Raw genomic sequence first — 15,879 nt, 5'->3', positions numbered from 1 at the left:
ATCGAGACGAAACTGAAAAAGCCGCCGGGGTCAGTGATGGTGGGGTTGTGAAGGCGGGAGACGAGTGGGTTGGGCAAAGGGACGATGATGAGGTCGACGAACGGGTTGATGGTTTGGCGAGCTGATGTCGTTGGAGCTCAAGGCAGCTCCAAGCACGCGTACTGGGTGACGGGACCAGCAACCCTGCCGGCCGGAGGCTGCAGCAAAGCTGAGCCAGCAGGGGGGCACACACTAGCCCACCCGTTGACAGTGGACACCTTCCAGAGTTGCAGGGGTCCAAAGCTGAAGCACAGGCCAATACTCTGTCATCTTTCACAGGCCGAGCAGCACAAGGCATCCGTCCACCCATCCCGGGCGGTCTCCTTTTGGCGACAGCTTGTTCGCAAACACCTGGGACTTGCACAACAAATCTCCCGCGCACAAGACACCCAACAGATCTCTCTCGCTCGACGGCTGCGAAAGCCGCAACACCACACACCATGGGGTTCATCAGCGGGATCCTCTACGGTCAGTCCAAGACAGCCCGTCGCATCGACGGACACAACTGGAACTAACGCCGCTGCCAGTCGTCATCCTCATCCTCAATGCCATGTGCATCCTCTCCGAAGACCGCTTCCTCGCGCGCAGTACGTTGAACCTACTCAGGGCCGGATCTCGTCCCCCCTTTTCGAAAGCTGGAGTGGGACCTTGCGATGTTTGTCGCTTGCAAGCCCGGCGTGGAGGGCGCCCGGCACGAAGACAGAGTGACCAGCTAGGATGTTCAGGAGACTGACCTTTTCCAAAATCGCAGTCAACCTCTCCCCGAAATCCATCGACCCGACCTTCGGACAGTCTGGCGGGGACGCAAGCGTCTGGAGCAAGGTGGCCAGCTTGATATCGAGCGTGCGGATGGTTGTGAGGTGTACGTATGGGCCCAGCAAACATCCATTTGTTGCACCCCCACCCTTTTCGACGGCGGCCGTGTGGGCGCAAGTTCCGTATCTAGAACCCAGAGCTGACGCCAAACTGCACACCGCCAACAGTCCCTCTGATATTCGTAAACGCCGTGATAATAGTCTACGAGCTGATCCTGGGATGAGCGGTCCTGTGGGTAATAGTGCTCGGCGCTCTATTCTACCTAGAGAACCTCGAGGCCAGGCGGACCCGCTTAGGCCGACGGGCACAGGACATAGCGGCTACGTATTGATGTGACACAGTTCGTGTGTGTATTATTGGGGCATCCTTAACGGTGGTTGGGGCAAGGCGGGCATATATATGGTTGAAGTCATCCATGCTCGGAGTGTGTGCGCATGGCGTCAAGGCGTTGGCAGGGGAAAGGACGGGGGGTGGCACGTTTTACTGAGCGATCGAATCCGATGTGTTCCGGGCCACAGAAATTGTTCACCAAGACTGGTACCCCGGAAGACCAGGTGCAGGCGAGAATGATCCAGATTCAGGCATACCCAGCTCAGCAGTGGCTATTTCTAACACATGAATAATGTACGAGTTGTCGAGTACATCGCCAGTCTTCGTCACGCTTCGAAAATCCTCTGTTCAGTTGATATCAACATGACACTTGAGCTGCATCGACACGCACGCAGTCTTAGCGGTCGTCTAGAGGCTGGGGAATCGACCACCTTGGCACAAGGAATTTGTCTGATCCAAACAGTGACAGTACTTGCGAGACCCAGACATTGGATCCCGAAATATTGCATTATATATGTATGCGCGCCCGCTTCGTGAACGGCATGCCAGACATTGTACATCGGAATTGAACCCTCTAGAAGCCATCCAGAACTATGCGGCTTCCATCCGCATGGCCGCCCGCACAAATCCGTGTTTATTTTTCGCTCCGTTCGGTATGTATACACCAGCCAAGCCGTTGCCGAGGTGGTGTTGGTGGTGGTGGTGGGTGCCCCATGTTGCCAGAACCAGATCCTGACCGATTTAGATATCCACAAAATCAAGTCCGCTCGAGGTGATGCAGGCATATACAATACACAGCCAGCCCCCGCGCCGTGACGCATGGCTATTCTGGAGCCACGCCAGCAGGGCAGCAGCTTCGACGCTGGAGCCTGGCTTTTGCTGGGCTATCTCCATAGTTATCCAAGCAACTCCCATAAAACGCCCATGCGAGGGACTCATTCCCGACAGAACTCGCCCAGGATTCCCCTTCTACGAAAAGACATTGCTCTTTTTCCTCCCAATGCCGCTGATGCTAAAACGCTCCTTGAGAGCATGCTTCTCAGGACGGTCCGCGTTGGACGAGGTCCTCGCCTCACTGCCATTAACATCGCCCCCTTCCGACGGGCTACTGCCTGGCTTCTGGATCTTGTCATCCTTGTTCTTGTCCTTGTCCTTGTCCTTGGAGCTCCCTGCTAGCCAGCCCATGGACTTGCGGCTCAGTGATTTGCTCCCTTTGTGCCCTCGGCTTAGGAACTTGGGGCTTGCGCTAGCCGGGACAACTGGACTCGACGCACCCATATCCTTGCTTTCCTTCCTGCGCTTCTTCTCGTCCTCCGCTGCCGCCGCCCTGCTTTCGGCCAGCGCTTTCTGCAACTCCTCTTCGTTGGTTCTGCGTGCCTCGAGGATGCGTTTGGCATTTTCCTTGCGTCGCTTCTCCTCCTCCTTGGCGGCTTCCTTCTCGGCAACCTTGCGTGCCTTCTCGGCGGCCTTGAGCTCCTTCTTTTCTAATTTCTTGTCCTCCTTGATCTGCTTCGGCGTCTGGGCGTCCTCTGGGTGAGTCGCAGAGGTGACAGGGGTTTGGGGCTCGACGGCTGGTGCTGGTGGCGGTGCGGCGTTCAGCGGATGTGTTTGTATTGGCTCGGGTATGTTTTCCGGAATAGGTGGTACTGGGGGTGCGTGGTCGAAGATGCCGGGCGCAGTCCTCGCGTGATCCAACGTGATGAAGTTGTCCTTGTCATCTATCGGCGAGACAGGTGTGGTGAGCTGCCTGACCAGAGGTGATTTCGGCTCTCCATTCGTCTTCACGCGGTCCAGTGCCAAGTCGGCCTTCTCGCGCTCTAGTCGGACTTCCTCGAGGCCCTCCGCCTCTTGTTCAGCCATGACCTTCTCATGTGTGGTTTCCTGGTAGAACAGCACGTATGCGCAAGCCATGCCGGGCTTGTCTCCGAAGAAGTTCCGGACGAAATGCTTGTCCACCGGCTCTACCATCTCATCATCGAACAGGAGCCATCCTCGATCCGGCGTTTTGATGATGGACACATAGTGTCCATGGTAAGCGTTTCCTCCTATATGCACAACGACGGCGTACAGCTCGTACAACCGGTCGGGATCCTCGGCGTCATCCGTCGTATTAAACATACGCAAGTGATACGGGTAAACCACTCGATGGAAAAGTTTCTGCAGTCGAGTGAAATCTTCGGTGTACTTAAAACGCTTCAGGTGAAGAGCCAAGACCTTTGGCAGCTTCTTGATTTTCATCCTCTTCTCAGCTTCTTGCAAGCCACCGCACTGGTCGCAGTGGAACTTGTTCCGCTCACAGAGCATCTCCTCGTCAGAGAATTTCCTCAAGCACGCCGTGACTGATGAATGCTCCTCGAGGTCAATAGAAAGGTCTAGGAACGTTTCGTCTCGTTGCGAGGTTGTCTCGCAGGATAAACACTTCGTTTCTGACGTCAAAACACCTTCGAAAATATCATGGACCCAACCAGTCCCGGGAGATGTCGTGCCTATCGCTTGCTGGGCCTTCATCAATGCGGCCGAGGCTCCGATGGCGTTTCCAACGGAGTTGGCATATCCATTTGCATTTGTCGTCTCCAGATCCTGCAACCGCATTGCATTGGCTTCCACGCTCGATATGACGTCGTTCAGCACGAGACCATAGAACTCGTGTGCATCCTGGTGGTTCTGGTTCCGGAAATTTTCATTATCGCGTTTGAAAATTTCGAGAAATCGCTGGGGGCTTAGGACGCCTGTCCGTGTGTTACTCTCGATCAGGGCCGTGAAGATGTCTTTCAGCCCCGTGAATGTGCATTCCTCCATGCCGTAAGCCTCGGTGTTGTCCTGTGCCAGTTCTAATACCGGTCCCTTGATCATGGCCTGCTTTTTCTTGTACTCAGGGGAATCCGGTCTGTCTTCTGGCTTCTGCTGCCCTGGTGGTAATTGACCGGCACCGACCTGCTGCCTCTGCTTCAAGGCCTGGGTGGCCGTCAACGGCTTTTGCTTGTTTGCCGGGTTGGTGGCACTTCCGTTCATCGGTGGTCTGATGGTGACTTTGACCTGGCTTGTCTGTCCGTTCGGCGTGCCTACGGGCGTGTGCGGTGGATAGCTCACAACATTAGTGCGGAAGGTCTCACAGTAGTAGAGCGCCTGTACGATGGAGTTACAGTAACTGCCCCACAGTCAGTGTCTTGGGCTCAGTATCGTCGGATGTGGTGTAAAGTGTCTCGTACCATGTGTTGCCGAACTGAAGAAACACCAAATTAGCTCGCGTCCATAGAACATCTCAGGAAGGGGTTCCAACACACATTCTCAAGACCAAAGAACTTGTCGCTCCCGTCGCTCCGCACCGGCCCTGCATTTTGTAGCATTTTCTCCAGTGGCGTCAATTCTTGTGGAGGTTCGTCCTTTTTGGATTTAAGCGTTGGGTCTTTGGTAGCAGTCGAAGCGCCCTGCACGCCATTTGCGTATGATGTTAGCCCTCGGCCTGGGAGAACAGCGCATTCGCGGGGCCCGGGATGGAGTTGGACCAGGCGCGCAGACCGGAGAGGAGCGTTCGCGTGCGACTCACAGTACTGGCGCTCCTCAGCTTCTTCATGAAGCCCGCCATGATGGTATAGTAGCGATTGTGTTTGTAAGCTGGGCGAGGGAGGACGAGGAGGGCACGTCGAGCCGGTTGACCGGCCGAACCCAGGCGTTCAGGTGGATGGGCGAGATCGAAGGGTCAACATCCGGGATGTGCGCGACAGTCCTGGCGGGACTCTGCCCACTCGGTTCAGGTCAATTCTCAAGGCGAGGGCTGCTGTTCTGAACGGGCTGGCCGTAGCGGCGGGCGTGTGACAATGTGGTATGCAGTCCTGCGGCGCGGGTGTGGTGTGGCGCGAGCTTCCCATGCAACGCAGCAAGGCGGGCGTGATTTTTCTACTTATCTGGGCAGGCGGGCTCTTGGATGGTGTGGGCGTATGCGCATGCGTGAGCGTATGTGTGGACGAGAAGTCGAAGTCGGGGACAAGGGCGAGGGCGAGGGCGTGGAAGGACGAATTGGTCCGCCAAAGAGGTCGCAAATGAAGCAGCAAGATGACTAGCAGCAGGCGAGCTAGATAGCTTGTTGACCGGGTAAGCGAGGTGATCTGCGGTGGTAAGGAGGGCGGCAGGTAACGAGCGATTTGTGGTGGCCAGTCAGACAGTCGAGGGAATATGCGAAGGCGCGGCGGCGGAAGGAATCATGGCAAGCGGTTACTAATGCTGCAAGTCCGGGGCAGTTTGCCTATTTCCCCATGGACTTTGGGGATCGGTTCATCCGCCAAATTGGGTGACTGGGCAGGGGGGGGGGGGCTGGTTCTCTGTGGAGTAGCTTGAATTGACTGAAGATACTGAGCAGATACTGTATCCGTACCAGAAGGAGGCAGTGAGCGACTGGCGCAAAATACTGTGTGGCGGGGCTGGTTCACACTCGCGTCTCAAACCGACCTGGCTTGACTCGGCTTGACGGCACGAGGGATCGTGCCTAGGCAAGCACACAGGCTATGAATATCCAGAGGTTGCAACTGCGACGAACAGAGTAATCCCACACGGCAGCCAACCTGCAGAATCTCAGGTGCGGCAGCGACGGTGGGTGGGGTTTCAACTTGGAGGGGCCGAGTACCCAGGTAGCGAGCGACCCGTCAATTGGAGGTCGGGTACTAAACTACAAGTCTACCAGACTACCTACCTACTCCAGGCGCCTGTGCAGGGAGATGTCGCGAACTCCGTCGGCCTGTCTACTGCACCTAGGTAAGAGCCTAAGGAAGCTAGCATTCCTAGCCGGGCCCAGAAGAAGGAAGCGATTGATTGATCCCGCCCGTTGGTTCCAGGGTCGTCGGCTTTGGATCAGTGTGATAGGCGCTGCAGTTGCAGGTGCAGATGCAAATGCTTCCTACTGTGACCCTGACGGGGGCGGGCAAGTTGGCACCTGGTCCGCGCATCCCCTTGAGCAAGATGGTGGTACAGATGCCGTGGGTTTAAGTTAAAGGCCCTCCCACCTCAAAGTCAAATCCTGATCCTCCCCCTACCAACCCTTGGGCAGGTAATCAATCATGAATTCATCGGGCAACTGGACGGCAAGCAGGGTTGCTGCAGGTGCGGATCAAGCGCGCGTGGTTGCTGCTGTCATTGGGAGGGTCACTCGCCGTTTCCCCTCTCTGCCAGACAGCTGGGCCCAATTGAAACCCCGGCCTCTGCACACTGTGTGGCATGGACGGCCAGGGAATGTCTAGATTCAACTCACGACGCCACATGGGTACCAGACCCCTACTGGCTCTGGAGACTATCAGTCCATCAGCCCAGTCTCCTCCCGTGTGCAACGACCCCGTCTTCCGATGTGGCCATTGACTTTTTCACACGCCTGGGTCCAGAATATGCCGCGAGTCTCGTTTTGTCATTCTTCATCATCAAGAGGGGTCACACGACCCGATCAGATTCGATTCAATTCAACCGAACCGAAATATGCGTGCCAACCCCGGCTGGGCGCCACCATGCTGGATGTTCACGCCGAACAACGGACGACCGGGTCGAGTCGAGTCAGCCAGCGAGTCTGTTTCATCGGCGACCCTCGGACGTCGGACGTCACCACCAATCCCTCGCTCCAGAGGGCCTCGTGACCCTGGCAAGCAAACACTGCTCGTCTGAAGTCACCCATGCATTCATTGATTCCTTCGCCCTATGGATGACTGCTTGGTCTGGTTCTGGAACCCAGGTTGTGTCGAGGATGGCCATCCCGATCTGGTGGTATGCACCCATCTGTATCCCGCAGCTGGATCGTCCACGACGTTACATTGTCCCGACAGGCCACACACGCCAGCCCTCTCCGGTGTGTCGGCTCAACAGGCGCGCTTCCTCGACCACCGGTGCTGCCTTTTCACGGCCCGAAGCTCGCCAGCTCTGCGTGCTCCGAACCGTCCTGTCTCAAACAAGATCCGATACATTCAAGGCAAGGGATGTGCGCACATCTTCTGACACTACGCGCTCCCAGCCCACAAGGCATGCGCTGCAAATTTTCTTAAAAACCCGCAACCTGAAGTGCCGAGTGCCTCTGCCAGCCTGGCAACAAAATGACTTACAGTTTTGCTTACCCTGTATTCTGATAAGCGCAACGGCGACAGCGATCCTGTTCATAGCACCCGTCTGCTAATACACCATCGACCAGTGGACTGTGGGGTAAAGAACCGACCCGACGGTATCAGACTCGAGCCCAACCCTGGAAGCTCGGTGCAGCCATGTCAGCCTTTCAACACATCCCACACCATCAAAGCTTCTCGAACACCACAGTTCTTTTGTCTTTGTCCGTCTTTCAAGGATCACTGGTCGACTCACCAGTACACGTTGGCCTCCTGCAGCAGATACCAGAGCCTCGCGCCCCCAAACCTGACCCCTTGCGTCTCATCAAAAAAGTTATCTCGCTCTGCCTGGCTCAGAATAAGCGAACCCCGTGCATCCCCGCAGATCGTCATGGCCCGGCTGTCGCCGCCGCCCACAGTCGAAATCAACCCCATTCAAACTGTGTGTACGCTTGCCGTGCAGCCCACCTTCGTCGTGTGGTGCATGTACCTCCACACCAGAGAGCATGACGCATTGCTTCTACCTGCTCTGCCAACCATCTTGCACCGCCCTACAGCACCCAGCATGAGAGCGACCGAAGAAGCACCGTCATACTGATCAATCACAGCCAGCCTTGTTACAGCTCACAGGGAACCCAAACGTTTCTGAATAACTTCACCAGTACACACGTTCCTGTGAGAGTATACCCTTGTGGGTCAATATTCTTCCTTTAAGAGGTTTATAGAAGCGAAACACTCTCTTGCAGCACCGCCTCCTGTAGCTCGTAGGATCACCTGTAAGATGGGATATCGGTAGGATCGTCTCGTATGCTTTCTCCGTACTATCGAGTACTTAGCAACCCTCTAGGATCCCGGCAAGCCATGCGGAAGCATAGCCACGAGGACCATAGGGCTACTGGGCTGAGGCTGCCATGCTGTGCCTCTGTCACACATTCTACTAGACGAGACCGAACTTCCGCAGTGTCTCAACGCTCGTCCGTGCAGTCTTATCATGTGCGGCCGGGCTCTAGGCGGCTTCGGCAAGCCACATGTGCATCAGATCCCACGCCCGTGGACGAAAGCTTCGAGTCTTCATCGCACGAATAGAACAGTCCTGACGCCGTGCCTGTGCAGCCATTCCCGCTCTAGCGTCTCGTCCTCACGAGGCGTGGCACGGAAGGGGTGTGTGCGCGCTGTACGCCAAGGCGAGAGGGCGGGCGGAAGAGAATGACTTGCGTACGCGTGACTTGCGCCCGCTGTTAATTGCCTGCCTGGTGATGCGCGGAGGAATCGACTGCTGCAATGTGCGCCGTTCACATAGAGGCGCGGCGGGCACGCCTTACGACATGAACACACCCACATGAGTCCCTAGTACGTGGTGTCCTTCCAAGTGCGGCATGGCGGGAGCCGCATGCGCCATGAAGCTCATGAGGTCGAAGGACTCGACGAATTGTCGCTGCCTGATGGCGCCGCGCGCTCATGGTTCGTCTCTGGTAGCTCAGCATACCCCTACTTGTACGCAAGGAGTTAGTTGCGCTCTGTGACTTCGCAGCTTTCTAGAATGATTCTATCATCATATGTGCCCATGCCGGACAGGTTCTATGGACAGGACGTGGGGGTAAAGCAACAGAGACGCCCAGGCCATCTCGGCGTGCCTATCTGGAGCTTGACAGACCATCAGCGCCAGGGATGCCTACCACCTGATGAGCAGGTAAGCAACTCGCTAGACCCCGCAGGACAAGCTATCTACTTCTCCTGAACACTCTTCTTGACGCCCTCGACAAAAGCCTCCACGGCGTCACCTCCGCCAAGCGGCATGCTCCCGCCGCGCATGTACCCGCCGTTCTCGACCCTGACGCCCAGCGCCTCAGCGATGGACGGCAGGCCGCCGTCGCGCAGCGCCATGGTCAAGCTGGCCAGCGACTGGTGAAACTGCGGCGACCGCAGCACCTTCTCCAGCAGCGCCTTCTTCTGGCCGAGAGTCATGGCCGCGATGGCCGCCGCCGCCGAGTCGGCCCCGGGCTCGGGCTCGGGCTCGACGTCCGGGGCGCCCGTGCTGCCCTCGCCCTGCTGCGCCAGCACCAGCACCGAGGGGGGCAGGAAGTACAGCAGGCTGTCGACGTAGCTCTCCTCCGCGGACCGCACCATGGGCACCGTCGTCGGCGCCTCCAAGAGGTCGCTCAGCAGTGGGTACGCCTTGCCCTCTCCTGACTGCTGCTGCTGCTGCTGCTGGCCGCCCGGGTTGAGGGAGTTGAGGAAGTTGCGCACCGCGGCGGCGGCGTCGGGAGCCATGTTGCTCGCACTGCCGGACCTGTTAGCGGATGGTTCACTTGGAGCATTGGGAGCGCGAGCGAGCGAGCAGAACGGCCAGTAGGAGTCTAGATCCACAGCATCAATTGGTTCCCCGTGAAAGTCATGTCTATGAGTACATCTTGATATCGTAAACTTCTGTTTTTTCTTGGCCTTGCGGCTCACGCTTGAAATGCCCATGCAGCCCAAGGACTTCTTTTGCGATCTGTCCCCAAAAGATGCGCTCTCTCACCGGACAACGCCCATGACTCGGCTTGCGGGATTCGCAGTCCTCGAAGTCGGCCTGCGACACTCAAAACAACGAGAGGGAAGAAAGAACCTACGCTCTTGCACCGTCAGAGCCACCCTCTCGCGCCTCCTCGCCCTCGTCCCGAACGTCACCGCCCGTGGCATCCGCACCGGCACCACCGCTGCCAGGCTCAGTGCGATCGCCGCCGTGGCCCTGGGCATCCTCCATGGACTCGTCGCCGTCCGTGTCCCGGCGGCCGGGCCCGCCCCCGTTCCGCACCGAGGCGAGCTCCGCGTTGACGTCGACCTCCTCGCCCTGCAGCAGGTTGTTGACGATCTCGCCGATCTTTCGGTCGCGCGGGGAAAGCCACGTGGGCATCGCCGCTGCTGCTCTGGGGGTGTGACTGTAGCCAGAAGAGGTGTCTTGTGGAGGAGGACTCGAACTTGAGGACGAAGATGCGGCCCTGGGTCCTAGCGGTCGGGGTGTCGGAGGATGGCTCCACGGGTACGAATGTGCCGTCGCCGGGGATCATGGTGAGGTCTAGTTCGGGCTGGTCGGTGGGGACGCTGCGCTCGCGCCAGCAGAAGTGAAGGAGGTCTGCAAACGGGGGATTGTTAACATCCAAGACACGAGGGGAAGGTGGCGGCATGGTAGTGAGGGCGTTGTTGCCTACCATCGTCGGAAGCTTGGTAGAGGTAGATGTATCCGGATCGCGGTGACGGCTTCACCTTGTATGGCTTGCTAGATTGCTGTTCTGCGTGTCAGTATGCTCCATTGCGCGCGTGCCGATATCATATCAAAAGTAAGGGAGACTGACGTCGACCTCGCAGATGCCGGCCTTGAAGGTGATTATTGGCCGGATAGACATGATTGTTGGACTACTCGAGGAGAGGGATGAGCGTAGAGTCCGGTCGTTCGAAAAAAGCGGAACGGAGAGTGTCCAATGTCAGGGAGGCTGTTGATGCGAGTAGCTTGGTGGTCGAGTATGTGAAGATCGTAGATTCGTCCTTGCAGGCAGCTTTGATGGAGCTCCAAGCCAAGCACCAGCGGGAAGGCTGCGGTCCCTGACGTGTTGCTGACAGGGGGGCAGGGGCCAGGCGACGGACAGTCTCCAGGTACTTGGGAGAAGGGACCCACTACTGCTCTGCCAGCTGGCACCGGCCGTCCCAAAAACCTGCCAGCCGTGAGGTCTAGCCGACCCCCGCCAAAAAAAGTGGAAGCAGCCGGGATGGAACACTGGGAACCACTCCTGCTCCAAAAATGCAAAAATCGGAGCTCTACTTATTCCGTTCGCCAGGCCAGAAATTGTTAGTGCGCAGTCACCACCAGTGCCGCACCAAGTGGTTTTCTGGATTTTCTGGCTTATCGCGAACCCGACCCGCCCCCCAGCAACACTTCAAGACGACGACGACGACAGCACCACCTTTCGTTTTCTTTCCTTCTCGCCTTCACCACTAACCCCTCCATCAATTCAAAATGTCGGCGAAGGTTGAGTCCAAGAAGTTCGGCAAGGGCACCCGGACGGTCCCTCACCACTCCGAGAAGGCCCAGAAGTGGTACCCTGCTGAGGCCGATGCCCAGCCTCGCAAGGTACGTTTGCGATTTCCTCGATATGAGGGTGCCCCAGTCGTGGAGGAGCTTGGAATCTATGGACGCGAGGAATTCGGCGATATCAATGGACTCGGTGGAGACGAGTACGGGGCGCAATGAGGGCCGTATAACTCGAAGAGAGCAACACGACAACGACGACAACAAGAGCGGCACCAGCATCAACGACAATGCGTCCGAAGTTCAATCCCGAAAAGATACTCTAAATGACGAGAAGGAAACGCTCCGGGGTCTGCGACAGGAAGGGCGGGATATCCGGGGCTTGATGCAGTTGGTCGGATAAACAAACCGCGCGGCACAGTAGCTAACTTACGCATCAACACAGGTCCGCAAGGCCACCCGCGCTTGGCAGCCTCGCAAGTCCCTCCAGCCCGGTACCATCCTGATCCTCCTCGCTGGCCGCTTCCGTGGCAAGCGCGTCGTCCTCCTGAAGAACCTCGACCAGGGTGTCCTCCTCGTTACCGGTCCCTTCAAGATCAACGGTGTGCCCCTGCGCAGGGTAAACTCCCGATACGTCATCGCCACATCCCAGAAGGTTGACCTGGCCGGAGTCGACGACAAGAAGATCGAGGAGATCGCTCAGCCCAAGTACTTCGTCGGAGAGAAGACCAAGGAGAAGGCTGGTGAGGAGGCTTTCTTCAAGCAGGGCGAGAAGGCACAGGTACGAGCGAACTACCCGACCGACTGGTGCCCATGGACCCAGAAGACGGTGAACGGGCACATGCGAAAGAGGACAGGAGCTAACATGACTGTGATTCTTAGAAGAAGGAGGTTTCCTCCACCCGGGCAGCGGACCAGAAGGCGATCGACAAGTCCCTGCTGGCAAACATCAAGAAGGTCGAGTTCCTCGCGAGCTACCTGGCCTCCTCTTTCAGCCTGCGCAAGGGTGACAAGCCCCACGAGATGAAGTGGTAGATTGCGTCAAAGCTGTTGATGGTTGGGAAGGGGGCGTGGCGCTCGACGACACACACAAGAACACCCTCCGGACAAAAAGATGAAACTTTGCTTTTTAGGGAGGGGTTTACAAAGCGGCATTCGCGGAAATCGGAATTAGGGATGACCTACGGCTAGGCCACTTGCATCTTCCACGTCGAAGATTTCGGTTCATCGCGGCGTCTGTAATGAGGGAATTCTACCAAAGATCACAAACAAAAAACCAAACAGAACCGGTCAAACCGAAGTTTCGGTGGTCCCGCGTGCCGAACTTTTTCACGAATGAGGACATGAAACGAAGATTTGACAAAAGGAAAGAGGAAAAAAAGGCCCGAGAGATATCTGGCCGTGTGTGATTGCGAGTGTGAAAGGACAGACAAAACTCCTCTCCCGGGACGTGTGAATCCAGTGTGGTGCTGAGCATCTAGAGATATCCCCAATCCAAGATGTGTGCACGGCGAAAGCTCCTCAGACTGGCGACTCAGCGCCGGATTGCTGCCCTTGCTGCTGCGTGGGGTGTTCGCCGCACGTCACGCATTGCAGGCTCGACATGTGATCAGTATACATATAAGTGGGCTCGGCTACTTTGTTTCATTTACAGCATCTACGGCGGCTGTCATGTAGACATAGACCAGCTATCCCAAGCCCAGCCCTCACGTCACAGCAAGGAGCGAGTTCCGCTTCCCAGGGCCGAGCCCGTCGTCCGCCGCCCCTATTGCTGTTGCTGCTCGCGCTCGACCCAGCTCTGGATCATGCCCTCCAGCGTGGGCTCGTACTGCTTGCATGTCACCTTGCCCGTCGCTTCGTCGACGTGCGTGTTGGCCTGGACAAAGACCTTGCGGGGCTGCGCGTTGGCCACGACGACCTGACGGACCTTGGTGCCCCAGTAGTCGAGGCCGACAGCGGACATTTCGTCGGCGAAGTACTTGGCGCCGTGTTCGACGTCGGCGGTGGACTTGTAAATGTGTATCTTCTGCAACATGTCTCCCACAGCTAAAAGATGAAATTGTTAGCACCTGAAGTATCGACACAAGTCCAGGAAAGGGGGTTGGCATTAGAAATGCTGGGTTGTACTCACCTTTGCGACCCTTGGTGAGGATCAAGTCTCGGTTGAGGTTGATCTTCAAGTCCGATAGGTCGTCGGCCGAGGACTCCAGCTTGCAGAAGTCTTCGCCTGCCTGCAGGAAGCTCTTCAGGATAGCAAATCGTGCCTGGCAGTGAGGCTGTCCCCACTTCTGGCTCTTGGGATCCCAGAACTCAACCGAGGCCAGACCGGCTCGCGCCATAGACAGGTATGAGGCGTACAGCAGGTCGCCTGCCTCGCTGTCCATCTTCTCAGTGCCATCGCCGAAACCAAAGATCTTGAGCACGGGGAATTCGCAGCTCAGGTACATGGCCACCAGCTCAGCTCGGCACTCCTCGTAGGCTCCGGCCAGGCCGCCGAAGACGGATCCCCAGGTCTGTCCGGGCTTGTACCAGGATGTGACGGGCTTGTTGGTGAGGGGACTGGTTGGAGGGTTTTCCTTGTCGAAGTTGAAGACCCCGGGTGAAGTCTCTTGGAGTAGCTTGCCGCATCCGTGACCCGTCAGCTCGTGCAGACCAACCTGGACCTCAAAGGCAGCGTCACGGTACTTCTGGTACAGCTCGAGGTCCTCAGCTCGGATGAACGGTATCTTTTCGTTGGGAGCTTTGGCGCCGAGTACATTGCCGAGAGAGACGTTCTTGAATCCCTCCGACTGCCTGATATCGTCGTAGTTCGGGATGTTGATTCCAGCTGGTATTCCTGATCCTGCGAAAGACAGAACCTCCAAGGACGTGAAGTCGGGGGCAAGGAACTTGTCCTTCTCGAAATCGGCGCTCCAAGGCAGGAGGGGAATCAGCTTGGGTGCGGAGCTGACAAGCTCACCAAAGGCCCGGGTCCGCTCCTTGTTAACCACAGCGGCGAAGCCCTCCCACTCGCCTCGCACGCCCGCGGGGTCGCGGTATGTCTCGATGAAACCAATGTTGGTCTCCACGTCAGGGCCCTTGTCCCTGATCCAGTACCGCTGGCTATCCTTGAAAGCCAGCAGGGAGCCGGAGTCAAAGGACTTCGCGTATTCGAGATGCATCTTCTTCTGGGTATCGTTGTCTGAATTCTCGGCAGCCTTGGTGATGTTCTTGGCGATGATGGACATCTCGTTGGCATGATCTCCGTAAACGAGCTTGATGGTCTTTCCAGCCAATGCGCCGTCGTCCACTTTGAATTCGATTTCCTTTCCGATGTCACCTCCCTCGCCAGGTATGCTGGTTTGAGCGGATGCGATGAGAATCTCGAAGACTCCGTCCTTGGTCTTCCTGAGCCTGGTGTTCTCAGGCAAAAGGCCCTTCTTCTCCATGAAGTCGGCAACGGCCCCGACTTCAGCCTTGGTGACATCTGGAGAGTCGGGGTAGTAGGTAGTCAGATGACCATCATCCGGGTAGCCCAAGTGCATCAAACCCGGGCTGCTGGCTGAGAAAATGCCACCCTTGGTTGCCTTGTAGAACTTCTCAGCCTCGGGCGACGTGGCAGCCAGCTTGTCGACATCGCTCTCCTTGCATCTCGGAATGAACTTTTTGTCACCGAATGACTTGTAATTACCGCTGAAATTCACCTGTCAGTACGGCCGAAAGCAAGGTCCCCAAGGCTTGCGACACAATGTCGCTTTCGCTTACCTGTTCCCAAGGAACTGAGCGGCCCAATGCAGGAAGTAGGTCAAGTCCTCCTCGGTGACGCCGGCCTTCTGGCCGAGAGCCTTCCAGTCACCATTGCAGCTCTTGTGCAGGGAGATGATGAAGTCAAAGATGGGCTCAGACTCCGGGGACACCTGTCGCAGAGTGATGCGCTGGCCGGCAAACGAAGCTCTGGTCCCAGTGTCAGTGATGTGAGAATAATGCCCAGAATAGAACAGCGGTTGATGAGGAGCCGGTGTGAACACGCATGCCAGAGGAGGTCATCCTGTGAGGTTATGCCAGAGCAGGTTTATCCCAGAGGGAGGTATCCCGAGGGCAGGGCGTCAATGGGCGAAAGCGAGTGTTGATAAAACTCACTTGCTGATGTAGTGGGCATATCTCTTCTGCCTGTCGGTCAGGGCCTCGAAGTGCTTGGCGATCTCCAGGCGCACGACGGTTGGAGGCGAGTCGGCCAGGTAGCTAGAGAGTTCCTTGGCGTCCATGGTGAGGTGCCGTCGGGCTGGTTGGATGAGGGCGAATGAGGAGACACGTGAGGCTCTGGGGACAGCAAGTGCAGGTGTTTTGGGAGCAATGGGGCTCGATGCGACGACTCTGCGAGCTGCTGTCTTTGCTGAGGAGAGGGGAAGACGATGCATTTATTATCTCGTCTCCCGGCCTTCACCACAGGTGCCGTAGTCTATAATGCAATCCAACGTTCCCACACGTGCCTGCCCGAAGCCTTTGTTTGTTTTAGCTTGCGGGTTGGTGCTATAGCATACCTCGCAGGAGTGCCTCAGACGGGCAGGTCCCCTCGTCTCAGGAACCAACCGTCCAAAGGTCCGCTTGTTAGGGTGTTACACACCCGCAGCTGGCCGG

General features: G+C 57.1%; 5 protein-coding genes across 5 annotated transcripts; 2 read left to right on the top strand and 3 right to left on the bottom strand.

Annotated features, from left to right (window-relative positions):
• Positions 1 to 479: 479 nt before the first annotated feature.
• INS49_008676 (uncharacterized protein) lies at positions 480 to 1,078 on the top strand (the record flags this gene model as incomplete). Its single annotated transcript, XM_043169415.1, has 4 exons — positions 480 to 507; positions 567 to 626; positions 791 to 901; positions 1,023 to 1,078. 4 exons carry the CDS (start codon positions 480 to 482, stop codon positions 1,076 to 1,078), a joined length of 255 nt encoding a protein of 84 aa, XP_043027095.1.
• A 1,076-nt stretch (positions 1,079 to 2,154) lies between these two features.
• Positions 2,155 to 4,771, bottom strand: INS49_008675 (uncharacterized protein; the record flags this gene model as incomplete). Its single annotated transcript, XM_043169414.1, has 4 exons — positions 2,155 to 4,333; positions 4,395 to 4,408; positions 4,470 to 4,613; positions 4,733 to 4,771. 4 exons carry the CDS (start codon positions 4,769 to 4,771, stop codon positions 2,155 to 2,157), a joined length of 2,376 nt encoding a protein of 791 aa, XP_043027094.1.
• A 4,210-nt stretch (positions 4,772 to 8,981) lies between these two features.
• Positions 8,982 to 10,642, bottom strand: INS49_008674 (uncharacterized protein; the record flags this gene model as incomplete). The annotated part of the gene is made up of 5 exons (XM_043169413.1): positions 8,982 to 9,537; positions 9,869 to 10,165; positions 10,218 to 10,371; positions 10,448 to 10,523; positions 10,592 to 10,642. 5 exons carry the CDS (start codon positions 10,640 to 10,642, stop codon positions 8,982 to 8,984), a joined length of 1,134 nt encoding a protein of 377 aa, XP_043027093.1.
• A 608-nt stretch (positions 10,643 to 11,250) lies between these two features.
• On the top strand, positions 11,251 to 12,297 carry INS49_008673 (uncharacterized protein; the record flags this gene model as incomplete). The annotated part of the gene is made up of 4 exons (XM_043169412.1): positions 11,251 to 11,364; positions 11,402 to 11,656; positions 11,708 to 12,043; positions 12,145 to 12,297. 4 exons carry the CDS (start codon positions 11,251 to 11,253, stop codon positions 12,295 to 12,297), a joined length of 858 nt encoding a protein of 285 aa, XP_043027092.1.
• Positions 12,298 to 13,027: 730 nt separating this feature from the next.
• INS49_008672 (uncharacterized protein) lies at positions 13,028 to 15,506 on the bottom strand (the record flags this gene model as incomplete). Its single annotated transcript, XM_043169411.1, has 4 exons — positions 13,028 to 13,308; positions 13,394 to 14,934; positions 15,007 to 15,195; positions 15,382 to 15,506. The coding sequence occupies 4 exons, from the start codon at positions 15,504 to 15,506 to the stop codon at positions 13,028 to 13,030; spliced, it is 2,136 nt and encodes a 711-aa protein (XP_043027091.1).
• Positions 15,507 to 15,879: the final 373 nt, after the last annotated feature.

Source organism: Diaporthe citri, assembly GCF_014595645.1.
Source record: "Diaporthe citri strain NFHF-8-4 chromosome Unknown scaffold_3, whole genome shotgun sequence".
NCBI lineage: Eukaryota > Fungi > Ascomycota > Sordariomycetes > Diaporthales > Diaporthaceae > Diaporthe > Diaporthe citri.
This window is presented reverse-complemented; position numbering and strand designations above follow the sequence as displayed.